Here is a 15,093-nt window from a genome sequence, read left to right on the forward strand (position 1 = left end):
TATTTTGATTTTAAAAACGCGATGGTAAATACTAATGCAATTTTTTGATAAGTGCACGTTTTTTTCATGAATTTTTTAGTATAATGTTAAAAGTTTTTTTTTTTTTTTTTTAAGAAATTGCCATTTCTTTTTTATTGGCATTTTACTTTAAATAATTTAATGAAAACAACTGCAATATTGACATGTTGTTGAACAGCAGTTTTTCACATAAAATATGTCATATACTGGTTATTATTTTGTAAATGAATATAAAAGTAAAACAAAACATTAAATGTTGTTGCCATCATAAGCCGACAGCAATTTTGCCACAGGCGACTAAAAATGAATACACAACGCTTGATCACATGACTTCGACATTATTAACTTCCATTATCTTATTGCTCATGTTTTTAAAAAAGCCAACTAGTAATTAAATTTTAATTATTACTAGCAATAAAAATTATAATTAAATTTAATTTAATTTATTGAGGAATACTTGAGGGATTAATAATATATATATTTCATAGAGCGATGAGCTAGCTATACTTAAATATTATTTTCTTTCCTCTAAAAACAGTTACCGGCGCATTTAACACAAAATTGTTTCATTGAATTTACTTCCATGTAGTTAATAATTTAAAAAAGATTTTAAGATTTAAAATCTTCAGCATTATGTCCAAATCATCTTCATCAAAGCCAAAAAACGCATTAGATCCTCGTTTCATTCATAAACGTTTGCAAGAAAACTACAAAAAACGCGTCGATCCAGCAGCGAGTTTCTTTTTAGAAGGTGTACTACAGTACCTCGGATCTGAAATATTGGAAAAATGCTATCAATCAGCGCAGCAGCGGTCTGGTGGCCGAGTCAAAATCACCACGATTGATGTTTTGAAAGTGGTTCAAGAGGATGAAGATCTGTCATATCTCATACGTTTGAAACCTAAGGAGGAAGATCAGAGTCCCATGGACGTAGATGAGACTTCTATTGAAGAGAAATAGCAAATATATATTTGGCATCTTTTATTGACAATAAACTTAACTTTAAAGCATGCAAAAAAAAGTCAATTCCATTAGGGGAAAAAATCATTTCATGCTTATTTCGCCAAGAGGTTATTAAATATACTACACAATTTAATTTTTTGTTATCTAAGTATCCTCTTATATTTAAAATCTTGATAAAAGTTTATGATCGGGTGTCCCCTATTATTTGGGCCATTTTTTACTCATTTATTCTTAAATAAAACAGAAAAATGACTCATAATGAGAATTTTCTAATAATTTATCGATAAAAAATAGTAGGAAAGTGAAAAATTTTATACACAGTATAAAAGCTTTAAGGTACGGTATTCAATCCAAGGGGCACCCTATTCTACACTCTAACAAAAATTTTAAACGTACGAATAATTACCTATTGGAATTTTTATATTTCGTAATCTCCTTCACTCTTACTTCTCTTCAATCTTCTGTCTCTTTTTAGCACTAATTTCGCATGGTTTTTTTAACGCAAAGATTTTAGATGATTTTCAATAATTAACATTGTAATAATTACGATAAGGTTAAATTAAATAAGTAATCTGGGCAGCATTGAAGTAAAATAATTTATAACAGCAATGTTCAAATTTTAATGGAGAGTTCACAATAGTTTTCGTAAAAAAAGGAACAAATTTTAAATATTAAATTAATACCTGTGATTGGTATAAGTAATAAGAATAAGTTTTCCCCTAAAGATAAAGAATTAATTTTATTATGGTCTCCTAAGCCAGAAACCAAATATTTATTTATAAGAAGAATTTACTTTGCAGCCATATTTATCTTCACTTTCATATATATATATATATATATATATATATATATATATATATATATATATATATATATATATATATATATATATATATATATATATATATATATATATATATATATATATATATATATATATATATATATATATATATATATATGTTAGAGAGAGAGAAAGCATGGAAAATATTAAAGATTAATGAAAAGAAAAAGAAAAAGATAAACTATTAAAATAATTAGAAAAATATTTGTTAAAAAGCCGGAAAAGGCATATAATCGCTTCACCAGCTCACACGATTATATCCGCAAAAAAGAGTGCTTTCTAATATTGTATCAATATAGCCAAAGAAAAATATATCAATACAATAGTGTGAGAAGCACTAAAAAAATTGAAACGAAAGAGAACACATTAAGTAAAAAATATATCACGTACAAAACAGAAAATAAAATGTAAAGAAAAAACAGAACAAAACACAAAACGAAATCTATAAAGCGAGTAGCGAGTTCAAGTGAACATACGGGAAACTTTCAAGAATGATTTAAAGTATTTCTGTAATAAGATTGCCAGATTACAAAATATGAAAACAGAAGCGCAATTAGAGCTAAAAGCGTAAATAGAGGAGTTTTGTTTTATGGCGCGTTCTTACTACACTACTGAAGCGCGTTTGATTTGCTAATTACCAAGGATTGGCCCAAAAATGGATTTGCGCAAGGTAATAATGTTATACTTGAAAATTTAAAGAAGGTTGATATTCAATTTTTAATTTAATTTTCTAAAATCATCAAATTGTACAACTATGATACTACCCAAAGGCCGGGATAGCCTGGTCGGTAGGGCGCTGGGCCCATATCCAAGAGGTCGTGGGTTCGATCCTCGCCGGCCGAAGACTCCCCGTGTAGTAAATGGTGACTGATGCACGTTAAATCTGTCGAGTCTCAAAGTCCTCCATGTTCCCACAACAAATCAATACCTCTGGGGGTACTGATCCAGGAGTTTCCTTGTCTTCTGGATTGGTTCAAAAATTACAAGGCTACGGAGTTGAACGTAAGTAGTCGTAAACCCATGAAATTGGGTCGGCTGTTCAACGACGGTTATAAAATAAAATAAAACTATGATACTACCCAAAAAATAACAAACAGTGATATTTTACAAATATAGGGATACAACTCAAAACGTGGCAAACCTTACGTTTTATTTATGTTGTGATATTAATTTTCTCTAATTTTTTACGGCTAGCAACCTTTTGGATATTTATAAATCTCAGAAAACTCGTGGTAAAATTACGTAAAAATTTAAACTCAAAGCACAATAATAAAACTTGAATATATCAAGATTTATTATTGTGCTTTGTGAATATCAAGCCTGTTCATACATCGCCTCGTAAACATGACATAAGCGGAGGGATACACCGGAAGGTTTCTCAATTTCTTCCGGTTTACGGAAGCTTGTAATTGTTTACATTTAGTCAATCATTCATAGCTTGCAATCGAACGGATTCGAAGAAGCGCATTTCAGTTACATAACGGTGAAAATGATGCTTTTTAGGCGATTTTACTCCATCTACTTACGCCAAATTGGTGAAGAATAATTCTACTTAGTTACTCATACATAACTACGTTTTTATTTAATTTTATTTTCTATTAAAATAAAAAAAATTTTTAATTGTTAAGATTTTTTTCTTCTTTTTTGTAAAATATATTATTGGTGTATGGAATACGGTTATTATTAACCCCTTGGGGACGGGTGATTCAGAAAAGCATTCGTACAAAATCAGAATCAAGTTGCAATTAAATAAAAAACGGTAACTTAAATGTAGTCGTTACTAATTTGACAGACTTACTTTGCTTTTATTTTAATTATTGTTAGTTTAATCATATATATAATCAATGTTAATTCAAAGTATAACTAAATAGTTTTATTTTGAACAAAGTAATGGTGAATTACATAAATCAAAAAATTATAACTCCGCCTACAAATAAACTGCTAAAGAAATACTTTGATTACCAGTTTTATCTTCTTACCCTGATTGATACGGTTTTTTGCTGTCACGTATTTGTGACAGTCGGCGCGAAAGGGTTAATAATCGCAGCTTATTATTTATATTAATCAGATTGATCAAGGAACGTGAGTGCCCTTGCTGATTTATCCTTCACTGACATTTTTAAGGTCAAGTGTCACTACCTGGTATACCCTATACTGATGTTTTTTAAGTTAAATGCCACTGCCCGGTATACTCTAAATTGATGTTTTTTAAAGGTTAAGTGCTAGTGCCCAGTATACTCTCACCTACATACTGATGTCTTTCTAAGGTTAAGTGCCACTGTCCGATATAACCTATATTGATGTTTTTAAAGGTTAAATGTCATTGCTCCCGGCACTCTCTATGCTGATATATTTTTAATTAATAATAAACCATTAACTATTATTAATAGTAAACCATAAAAAGTTGGTTTAAGAGAAATTTGTGTTAATTAAATAAAAATCAGTAACATTTTATGGTAACAAATATAAAGCGACATAAATTTTTTTCTAAACGTGTATAGTTTCAAATAAACAATCTGTTATATGAAGCAATTACCTTTTGTATACAGAATTATTATCTTTATAAATAACAATAAAAAATACGTAACCTTATAACTAAATTTCAAAATATGTACTTATTCGCAATAAAATTTGCAAATACCCAATAGAAAAAAAATCTCATTTTAAAAGATTTTTTCAGTCGCAGTTTGCAGTTATTGCTTTCGTCTTTTAAGACTTTATGAACGAACATATTAGTAGAAATATATTTGCAAACATTATTTTAAATATTAAATTTGTCATTAATTAATAGTAACAGTTTCTTAGTTTCCATGGTAACACATAAACTTTAAATCGAAATTATTTCTTTTAGATTTTTTTTAGCGTGGGTGAAGAACTAATTTTTTTTTCAAGGGCAAAAAAATATTGCACTTTAGTTATGCTTTCTCAAGCATATTTAAAAAATCAAGCACCTAATAATAATGTTCCTTCACCTCTAAGATTTCCTCAAAAATTATGGAAAATAGCAAATGAGTGTCAAAGTGGTGCAGTTACCTGGAGTCCACATGGAAAATCTATTTTATTGCGTTACTCTTTGTTTAAAGAAGAATTTATGAGTATTAAAAACGATTTTTTCAAAACTGATAATATTTCTAGCTTTGTCAGGCAACTGAATTTATATGGATTTCGGAAAGTTTATGACTATACGCATAAACATACTTATAAAATTAATCCAGACTTGCACGAATTCTCTAATGTTCATTTTCAGCGAGACAGGCCAGATTTACTTGATAAAGTTACAAGAAAATCAGGAGCCTTAAAAGAAAGAAACGGATATTTTTTTGAGAATCAGTACGTTCAAGTAAGTACTTTTTAACTAAGAATCTTATTATATATTTTTTTAAATAATTGTCTGAAGTAGCTGCAGTTAAAGTGATTAAAAAATGAAGCTTAATTTAAAATAGAGTAAATAATAGTGCGATTTTTTATTATCGTTTAAAAATAAGAATATTTTAATGAAACTTTTCCCCTCGATAAAACGTTGTGGATTTTTAAGCATTTAAGGCATAACTTTCGGAACAGCAAATTAGTTTTAAATTTAATTGGTTAAATTTTGCATTTGTAAGTTGCAAACGGAGTTGTACCATTTATTTGCCAACATTCCTTCTATAACGGTCTATTGATCTACCAAATATTGGCTCTAAATTTACTGGATAGAAATGCTGATAAGATTTTCTGCAAATAAAAAAGGAGGTAGAAAGGTATGACTTGTTGGAGAAGTGGCTGGCACTGCCGAATTGGCGATCACGACTATGAGATCAATATTTACAAAATTTTAATTTTGAGGAATTCATCTTCTCTAAAAATAAAATTTATGTTATTTTACCACTGAAACTTATATAAATGATTCAATATTTACCTCAAACTAGATGCACTAAATTGGAGTGTTTGCCAATTTTCTTTAAAAATTTTTTTTTTTATCATCTAACTGGTTGTGTTACCTTTTCCTGTTTGCCGATAATTCATGCTTACACTTTCCACATAAGATTCAAGGATCTATGCTCCATTATAAGTTTTAAAAGAAAAACAAAATATTTCTTTCTGTATCCAATAGGGATTAGGGCCACTATCAATGTAACTAATCACAATTCTGCATATCGAGCTTTCTGGTGTCGTATAAAGGGGTATTTTTTTAGACCGATTCGATAACGCTATCAATGAGGTAATAAAACTCATCACTGTATTAGAATTAGAACTTTCTGATGTCATATAAGGGTATATATTTTCAGACCGATTTGGTAATAATAGAAAAAAAATGTAGTTGGCGCCTTTTAATTTATCAGGGCACTGTAGCAAAATTGTGCCAAACATTGTAGCATGGCACTTTTGCAATAATAATTCATTTTCCTATTAGTCAAGCGACATTTCTCTTGCTTAATCAGCTTTAGATAGGTCACTATCTTTGTAATTAATAGCCCATATTGTTGACAATATCTAATAATTAGTAATCCATATAATGACCTTAACGTAGCTACCTAGCAAAATTATTTTCAGATCAAACTTTATTTTTCTTTGAATTTCACGTTTCAAGTTTAGTTTCTTGCTAAAATTATTTGAAACCTGACATTGAATGTGAATATTTATTTAAATGAAATGAAATATTGCTGTAAATGTGTGGATGATATTGACGTAAAATTTGATTATTATTAAAAAGGCTCATGATTTTTATAGTTTATTCATGCTTTTCCTTTGTAATAAATATTGGGATAAAACTACCCCACTTAATAATGATATAAAAACGACTAATATTGTAAAAGTTCTTGTCCCGTTGACAATTTTTTTCAAAAATATAAAGTTGATCATTTCGTTTTGGACTTGATACGTTGATCTCTACTCAAATGGCTTATCTTGACTAAAATTTTGGTTGAAATTTTATCTCCCTGTAAGGGCAGCAACCCTGCTATACTGCGGCAAGGTTTTTATAAGGCATAAAACTTTAGTATTTCTGGGTATCTTCTTACTAAAAACGGCTCCCTTTAAAACAGGAATTTTCTACCTCTTTGTCCATCTATTAATATTTTCACACTCATAAATATTCTATCTATTGATTCGCTAAATAAAGAATTTAAAAACAAGAGTTTTATTTGCACAATTAAGCCTGATCAAACACTGCATCAAGAAAAAGCTCACCTTCAGCTATTATTAACGGAAATTTTTTTTTAATTTTTTATATTACTAGTGGGCTGCGCCCCCTGCTCGCTAACGCTCGCCAACTCCCGAAAATTGCTACGCAATCTTATATGGTTTGCTTCTCGTACCAAGATCGCTTCGCTCGCTACTAACTTAGGTACATTGCAAATGCACACAATTCTAAGAATTCAAAACAATCATTCAAATCCATATAAAAAAATTAAATCTTTTTAGTAAATACTAAGTCATTAAAATAAATTTGAATTCAAATAAATGACATGTAATTCGTTAAACCTATTAGAAATGTGCTATAGTATAATTCGTGATATAAATCAAAAATCGTCAAATAAATTCGTAATGTATAAATTCGTGAAAAAAAGCGCTTTCGACAAAATACTAAAATAGAGATCTATCGACAAAGACTACTCACTTCTGCCTAGCTTAATAGTATGAGATTGCCGCCGTTGATGCTCTCTGGTTATTTCAGTTTCCGTTTTTAATAGCGCTGTATGTTGAGTCACCTCAGATAGATTTGGCATGTGACATTTTTAGCGGCAATCATGGGTCGATTCGCCGTGTAACATAAATAGTAGCGTAAGCAAAACAAAGCAAACGTTGCCACCGGCGGAAAAGAAATACAGCCAAAATTTGGGAGCCACGTAAGAGAATTATATATATTAGATATTTAGATCTATTGGTAAACAGAAGTGATTTTTCTAAGTAATCATTTTTTTAAATAACATTTATGTTGTTATAACGTTATATTGTTGAAACAAATTTGTTCACATCCATGTTGATGAATTCACATCTTTAATTTAATATTTTCGCTTACCAAACGGTAGGATATATTAAATACTTTTTTTTTTTGCCTGCATCTCATTGTGCATGAAGCTGATCCTTAAGTTCTAAATCATTTAACAGATCTCTTTAACTATAATTTATAACAGTATATTAATGTTATTTGCTCAAAAATAATAATTGTTAGACCATCTTTCTAAATAACTTTATCTTAAAATGTAAGGCAGATTTACATTATAATACAGTAGGGAACCGATTATCCGGAACGGTCGGGACAATCGCTATTCCGGATAACTGGTTTTTCCGGTTTTCTGAATTGCTACAAAAAGCCGTTTTTTTTTATTGTTAAACCCAACTAAAAAAAATAATATTTGGAAATAATCTTAAAAATAAAAAAAAACGATGAAGTAATACACTAATGATTATTTCCAAAATGATGGTAAGGTAAACATCTTTAAAAAAAGAAAGAAAAATCGCAAAATCTTATGAGGAAAAAAATTTTTTTTTTTTTTTTAATGGCGAGAAAATTTAGCGAATTTCGTTCCGGTTTTTTGGTTTTCCGGTTTTCTGATTTCCGGATAACGGGTTCTGTACTGTACTAATAAAAAAACAGCAATTCTCTTAGTTTTAAACTCTTGAATTAAAAGCGTAATAATAGCAGTACAGGAAAATAACTTTAAGTTAGGGATTCAAAAATATTTATAGAAAAGCATGACTTTTATTAATTTTATGCTGACTACAACCAAAACAATAAGGAGACGAATGAGGAAAAACTGGATCACACCACGTGATTTTCTGGCCACTAAAAATGCACCGACAACAATGGAAAACTGCGACACCATCATTAGAATTTTATATATAGTAAGAAATATTTTAAGTTTGGCTATTGAGATGTCTCAAGTCAAAGGCTGAACTAGATCAATGTTCCACTATCATTCAATCAATTTCAGTTTGAGAAATTTTTATTGACGTGTACAGAGTGGTGACTAGTGCACGCTAAATCTGTGAGGGTCACAAAGTCTTCCAAGTTCCCATAACTAATCAATCCTAAAAATCAATACCTGGGGGTACTGGATCGGAGATTGATCGTGCTCTTGAATTATGATCTTCGGAAGGATGGATGGAGCGTGAATTCGTCCTCCCAGTAAAACAAGCTGTAACTGTATGTGTATCGCAGAAGTTAATTTCTTGACCATAGGTGGTGCCACTGGAAAACAAGAAGAAGAGCTCCTCTTTGCCTTAAAATAAGCTAGTCAGTATTGACAAGTGGCATAAGACAACAACGACTATTTTTATAGAACGATTCGTATTCCTATCCCAATAGATACACATTCTTATTAGTAGCATTTGTTACTGATTAATCATTGATGGATTTCCAGTGGACAGGTAAGGGAAGAGACGTCAGGTTAGTCATCTCTATACGTTTGACTACATAAATTTGCTGTCGAGTTTTTCTTTTTTAATTTCCCGTGCAGCAGAATCACGCGCCCCAGGTGATGCGTGATAACTTATTTTTTGTCTACCCTCTGCTCCTTTTGGTGTATTTGACAAGTAATAGCGCAATTTCTGAAAGGGTTAAACAAAATATAAATATGAGTAAACATACATATATATATATGCATACATATTTTCTTTTTTGCTTAGGAAGAATCTGATGGTTCACCTGACATCAAAGAAGAATTTGAAGATGAGATGTACTTAGAAGAGGAACCAAGTAATAAAGAAAATGTAGATTATGACTCCATTTTAAATTCACTGCAACTTCCAGTTCTCTTTATTGAAGACAAACCTCTCTTTCTGTCTGAAACAACCGAGTCAGCAGTTTCGGAGAATGATGTCGTTTTGGAACCGGTGAAAAAAAAGCGTGGAAGGAAACCTGGCAGTAAAACCACCAAGAAAACTAAATGCGTGTTTATACCAAAGTCCACTAAGTACTTCATACCCACATTTAAGCATCCTGAAATATATCCTAATTTGATTTATTTTGATGATGAGGACGATTCGATATTTTTACGCAACACCAGCCGCGATGTCATGCTATCGAGTACATTGCCATTTCAAGAGTCGCCCGAATTCTTGGAATTGAAAGAAACTCATCAGAAACTGTACCCGCCTAAAGTTAGATTGCGGTACTCATCCTTACCGGTGAGTATTCCTTATTCGGATCCTACTTTCACTGAAAATAGGAAGAAATATCACGATTTTTGATGTTTGCAAACACTTATTTAAGCAACAATAGAAAAATCTTTTTAAAAAAAATGCTAGTGCATTTCTTCTTTTTCTTGTATTTTATTTATTTTTTGTGTTTTTTTTCTGAATAAAATTTTTTAAATGTTAGATTTCGGTTGTTACTTCTGAAGTTTTTTAGTAAATTTCCTTTATAGTTAAAATCACGTGAAATAAGAACTCTCCCTAGGGCCATCGGGATTTCGTGTTTCAGGCTTCTGATTGGTCACGACTTTCTACAGGCACATCTGCACCATATTGCACTTGCTGACTGCATTTTATGTGAGGAAAATCAAACTCTCGAACTATTCTGTCCTCCAAGATGCTCGCACTTTTTCATATTTCAGAACATTTTACACTCCTGGAAATTCCCTTTTTTTTTTATCGAACTGAAAGACTAATTGTGCTTAAAGCAAATATAAGAACGTCATTAAAAAAATTACAGTTGAGCGTTAACTGTTTAAAAGCAATTTATTATCGAAGAAAATAATCTCTTTTTTTAATACTGGGTGCTGCGTTAATGAAAGAAGAGTACTGATGTTAAGAAACTTAACTATTGAAAATTTAAGCATAAAATTTCAACACATTGTAGCCAATAAAAATCGTCTAACATGACTACACTACATTTGTAATATAATGCAAAAACATGCAATCTATCTTTTAACAGACCATACAAGTGTATAGTCCGTACACATTTTCACTGGTCCGTTTACATAACATGTTCCTATTAGCTTTTTTTTTTTTTTTTTTTAAAAAAGTTAGAAAAATGAATTTTAAAAAAATGCCATGCATAGAATGTGTTAAGTCACGACTATGACCATATAAGGTATTTTGCCACAAAAAACGCAGACTAAAACATGAAAACAGAAAATAAACATTTATATATAAAATAAAAACTACAATTATATATAAAATAAAAAACTACCATTTACAGTGATTGCTAGTCAACGTCAAATTTCAGCGATAATGGAGCAATATTAATTTCAAGCCAAACCAAGTCAATATTAGCTTCAGTTTTTAGTTATAGTTTTATTTCTTAATAAAATCCCTCTTCGCGATATAATAGACTTAGAGAAGGGATATACTCTATTTTTCTTTGACTCATCTCTTCTAAATGGGCTGACGAAAGATAAAATGGAACTTATGCCTGTGGTAAAAAGCTTGTTATTGCTGCAATGTGCCAAATGAAAATAATTGGAATGTACTAAAACTAACAAGCATTACTCAACTTTATTAAGTTCCTTTCCTAAATGTTTATTTCCCCCCCCCCCCAAGAGTCACATAATATTTTTGGTCAATAGTTAACAATTCTTTTGATCATTTTATACACATTCATTTTCACAATTATAATTCAAATAAAATTTTATTAATTTTTGCTGCTCAATTAACCCCATATTTTTTTAGTATCCGTAAATTTCTCTGGCTTACATTAGCATCCAAGCAGATTTTTTCTGCTTCTTATCAATGAAGTGTTTCAAATTTGTTCTTATGTAATTTTATGTGAATATGAATACTTTACCAGAATCTATTTTAACTAATTCAATATGCAAGAAATGGTGCCTATTTTATTTTCAGAATAGTTTTTACATTTCAGTAAAATAAGTTGAACTTGGATATTGATCGTCATCTTGTGGATGAAAAAGATAGAGTAATGATGCAATTGAAGTTTGTTTAGTAGGGAAAGAGAAATTGAGAAGTATTCTGAGAAAATATTAAGAGCAGTACAAATACAAAATTTCGTGTATCCATTATTACTTCACACTTTCCCTAAATATATTTATATATCTTGTTCATGCACTCAAGTTCAAATACATTTTTTACAAATATAAATTCATTAATTAAATTTTGCTTTATATATGAGAAAATTTTTTCTCTCATATAAGATATTTAACAGGATATAAATTTAGGAATAAATACCGTCAGTGGTGAAGTGTTTAGATTGCTGGAAAAAAATCTCTTTTTCAGACTCTTTTGTAATTCTGTCATATGTATGTATGTATGTATGTATATATATATATATATATATATATATATTCATATATATATGTACTTGTTATTAAGTTATGCATGAAAGGAAAGGTTAGAGATATGAGAATGATATAACAGAAAACAGAATAGGAAAGCTCAATTACAAGATGGATGGGTGAATTAATAGAAATGTATGAGCCTCTGCAAGAACATAAAAGCATGTCATTTACAGAAACTTTTAAATAAATGTTGCTAGAAATTAATTAAAAAAATAGTTAGGAATTAAATAAAATAGTGATATTTTTAACCAATTGTGACACAGTTTACAAAATTAAATATGATAGTTATGCGAATAAACAGTTAGTCAAAGTTATGTAAAACAATACTACAGTAATTATAAAGCTATTTAGTATGTTATTAATGATGAATAAAAATTTAAATGTAATCATTAAAATGTCCAATTTTAGAATAAATTTTTTATTAATACATTTTTCATTATTCCGAAAAATAATTCGTAAAATTCTGCCACCTGATTAAAATCAACGAAGCTCAGAACACTCATATCAACTAAGCATCCTATTAACACAAACGAAAAAAAAAAAAATACTAGGCACTTTTACTTTAATTTCGGAATAAAATAATAATTGAATTCTAGAAATTTTACATTAATAAGCTGTCGAGAAAGAAAAAACACTCCAACAGGCATTAAGGTTTTTTTACGATAGCCTATGTCTGCAGGTCATTTCAATGCCATAAAACATTCTATTATTCAAATGGAATGGAAAAAAAAAAGATCTCCTACACATGGTCATGTGACATATGCACTAGAAAGGAACTGATATTTATCTGCATTGTAGCGTGGGGGGAAAAAATTGCACATTTACTTTGTTTAGCAGCTAATAATTTACCCATTATCGATGGCAAGTCACCAACTTTTTACAAAATAGTTCTACATTTTGGGGAAAAAAATACTCGTTTTAGTACCGCTGCATTGAATATTTGGCATGGTTTAACTATGCATTGAGAAGTAAAGTAGAAACTACTCAATGTGCAGTTTCCAACAGTAAATTTTTTTTTTTTACATGATATTAAAAAAAAAAAAAACATTAAAAGTGAGAAAAGAAATTGTACTCCCAAACTTGTATGGCAAGATCAATGAATGCTTTATTTCTTGAAAAATAAATAAAAAAAATGCTACTGCAATCAAATCTTTTAAGATCATGGAAACTTTTAATCAGACAATCTACATCAGATCACACAACCTACTACAGCTACTACAATCAGATCATCCTTATATTAACCATTCAATCTATTCAAAAAATAGTAATGCAATTTTAAGAAATGTAGCCTTCTGTTTCAAAAACACATTTCATTATAAAATCCAAATAACATTTTATAAGCAGATTTTGTATATGAGCAACTTCAAATAAATTAAATATTTCAAAGGCATTCTCAAAATGATTTATTAAACGAATAATTTACAAAATAGGAACACAACTTATGTAAATGAATAATAAAATCACATTAACCCACAAAAAATGAAATAAGCCATAATGATTGATTTAAAATAGCAGAAAAGAAAAATCAACGCTCTGCTGATGTTACAAGTTCAAACCATTGTCGTAGAGCTTCTCCCAGTACAACAGGTAATGATGCGATCTCTCTGAGAATGATATAAAATGGAAATGGGAAAGTCTCAATATAGGGTTTGAATTCCACCTAAAGAAAAAGAAAAACATTTTACATCAAAGTATTGCAAATATAAATATATATATATATTGATTAGCTAGAGTTGATATCTAATTATCTGCAATTCTTACTGATATATATTTCGTAAGTAAAAATTGACATTTTGTTTACTTTTTAGACTAAAAATGTTCTATGTTTAGTTTAGGAGATATGTTTACAAAATAAGATTTCGAATCTTAATATTCAGCATGATCATAATAAAAATAAAAAAAAGATTAGCCAATGTAATTTCATATCCACTATGATATTAAAAATTATTATTTTTTATTTATCTAATATAGAGATGGCATGGTCATCATGTTTCTTATTTGGTGTTGTTCTTTCCAAAGGCACACAGTTCAATAAGAACGAACAAAATTATCCGAGTATTGCATTTTTGTTTTGCATATTATTTTTTTCCAAAATGTTAATGTATTACTTGTATATTTTTCTGCTGCTATTTTAATGTTGCTGAACTTTACCTGGCTGCCATGGAAAGTTAAAGTTCTTAAACGCTGTGGGGATGGTAGTTATCAACAATGTCATTCTTCGTCTATGAAGTGGTATCCCAACATAGAAACGAGTTAACACGTCTTATATGATAGTGAATTGGAATTATATTTTTTGCAAAGGTAGAGGCACTACGGTACACTTCCACCAGAATTATACCTGTGATAGAATTCGATGAACGGATACCACTAGTTGATTCATTGCTGCTTTGTCAGAAATTGGGAGAGCTATATTAAGTTCACGGTCGAGGTCATGCTTGTGAATATGCTTCCAATTTTTTTGCCTTTCACTCTTTCAATTTTCTCTCCTTATTTAAAACGATAAAATTGATTCTATTTTTAACGTTTTTTTTCTTAATGAATAAATACAAGTCAATCAAAAAATAAGGAAAGAAAAAAAAACTAATTTTTGCTAGTAAAATAAAATAAACAAACTAGAAGTTCATAAGGATGCTAAACAAGTTCAATTCAAATTAGTTTTTTTAAAATTGAAAACAAACTTCCACTAATCAAGAGATGCATGTTATAATTACATGAAAGTCCTTTTATTTTCTTCTTTTTTGCTATTTTTTTCTCATGGTGCACATAAAGTCATTTTTGAGAAGAAAATAAAGATAAAGGTAATTTATATAAAAACAAAATTTGGCTTGCACAAAAATTTTATTAAAATTTTCTCATCAAGAATAATTTATAATAGTAATAATCATATTTCTCAAAGTCGAAATAAAATAGTTGTTCTGCATTATTTGACTTTTAATGATGTAATTACATTAATTGCAGTTAGTAAAACAAATAATTTAAACAGAGCCTCCAACAAAACTTGAATGCAGTTTATTATAATTAGCATAAAAAAATTTATTATAAGAAGAG

At 29.4% G+C, this 15,093-nt stretch overlaps 2 protein-coding genes across 2 annotated transcripts in view; one reads left to right on the forward strand and one right to left on the reverse strand.

Moving 5' to 3' along the window:
- The first annotated feature begins 4,699 nt into the window (after positions 1–4,699).
- Positions 4,700–10,130, forward strand: LOC107455692 (uncharacterized). The gene is made up of 2 exons (XM_016073335.4): positions 4,700–5,165; positions 9,437–10,130. The coding sequence occupies exons 1-2, from the start codon at positions 4,743–4,745 to the stop codon at positions 9,998–10,000; spliced, it is 987 nt and encodes a 328-aa protein (XP_015928821.2). The 5' UTR covers positions 4,700–4,742; the 3' UTR covers positions 10,001–10,130.
- Positions 10,131–13,424: 3,294 nt separating this feature from the next.
- Positions 13,425–15,093, reverse strand: part of LOC107455693 (midasin) — a 298,299-nt gene continuing 296,630 nt past the window's right edge. The window contains exon 90 of the mRNA XM_087164129.1: positions 13,425–13,705. Within this exon, the coding sequence (XP_087020255.1) occupies positions 13,571–13,705 (135 nt within the window). The 3' untranslated portion in view covers positions 13,425–13,570. The remainder of the gene's footprint in view (positions 13,706–15,093) is intronic.

This window comes from Parasteatoda tepidariorum, chromosome 5 (genome assembly GCF_982258835.1).
Source record: "Parasteatoda tepidariorum strain Cologne lab strain chromosome 5, Ptep-v5.0, whole genome shotgun sequence".
In the NCBI taxonomy this organism is placed as follows: Eukaryota; Metazoa; Arthropoda; class Arachnida; order Araneae; family Theridiidae; genus Parasteatoda; species Parasteatoda tepidariorum.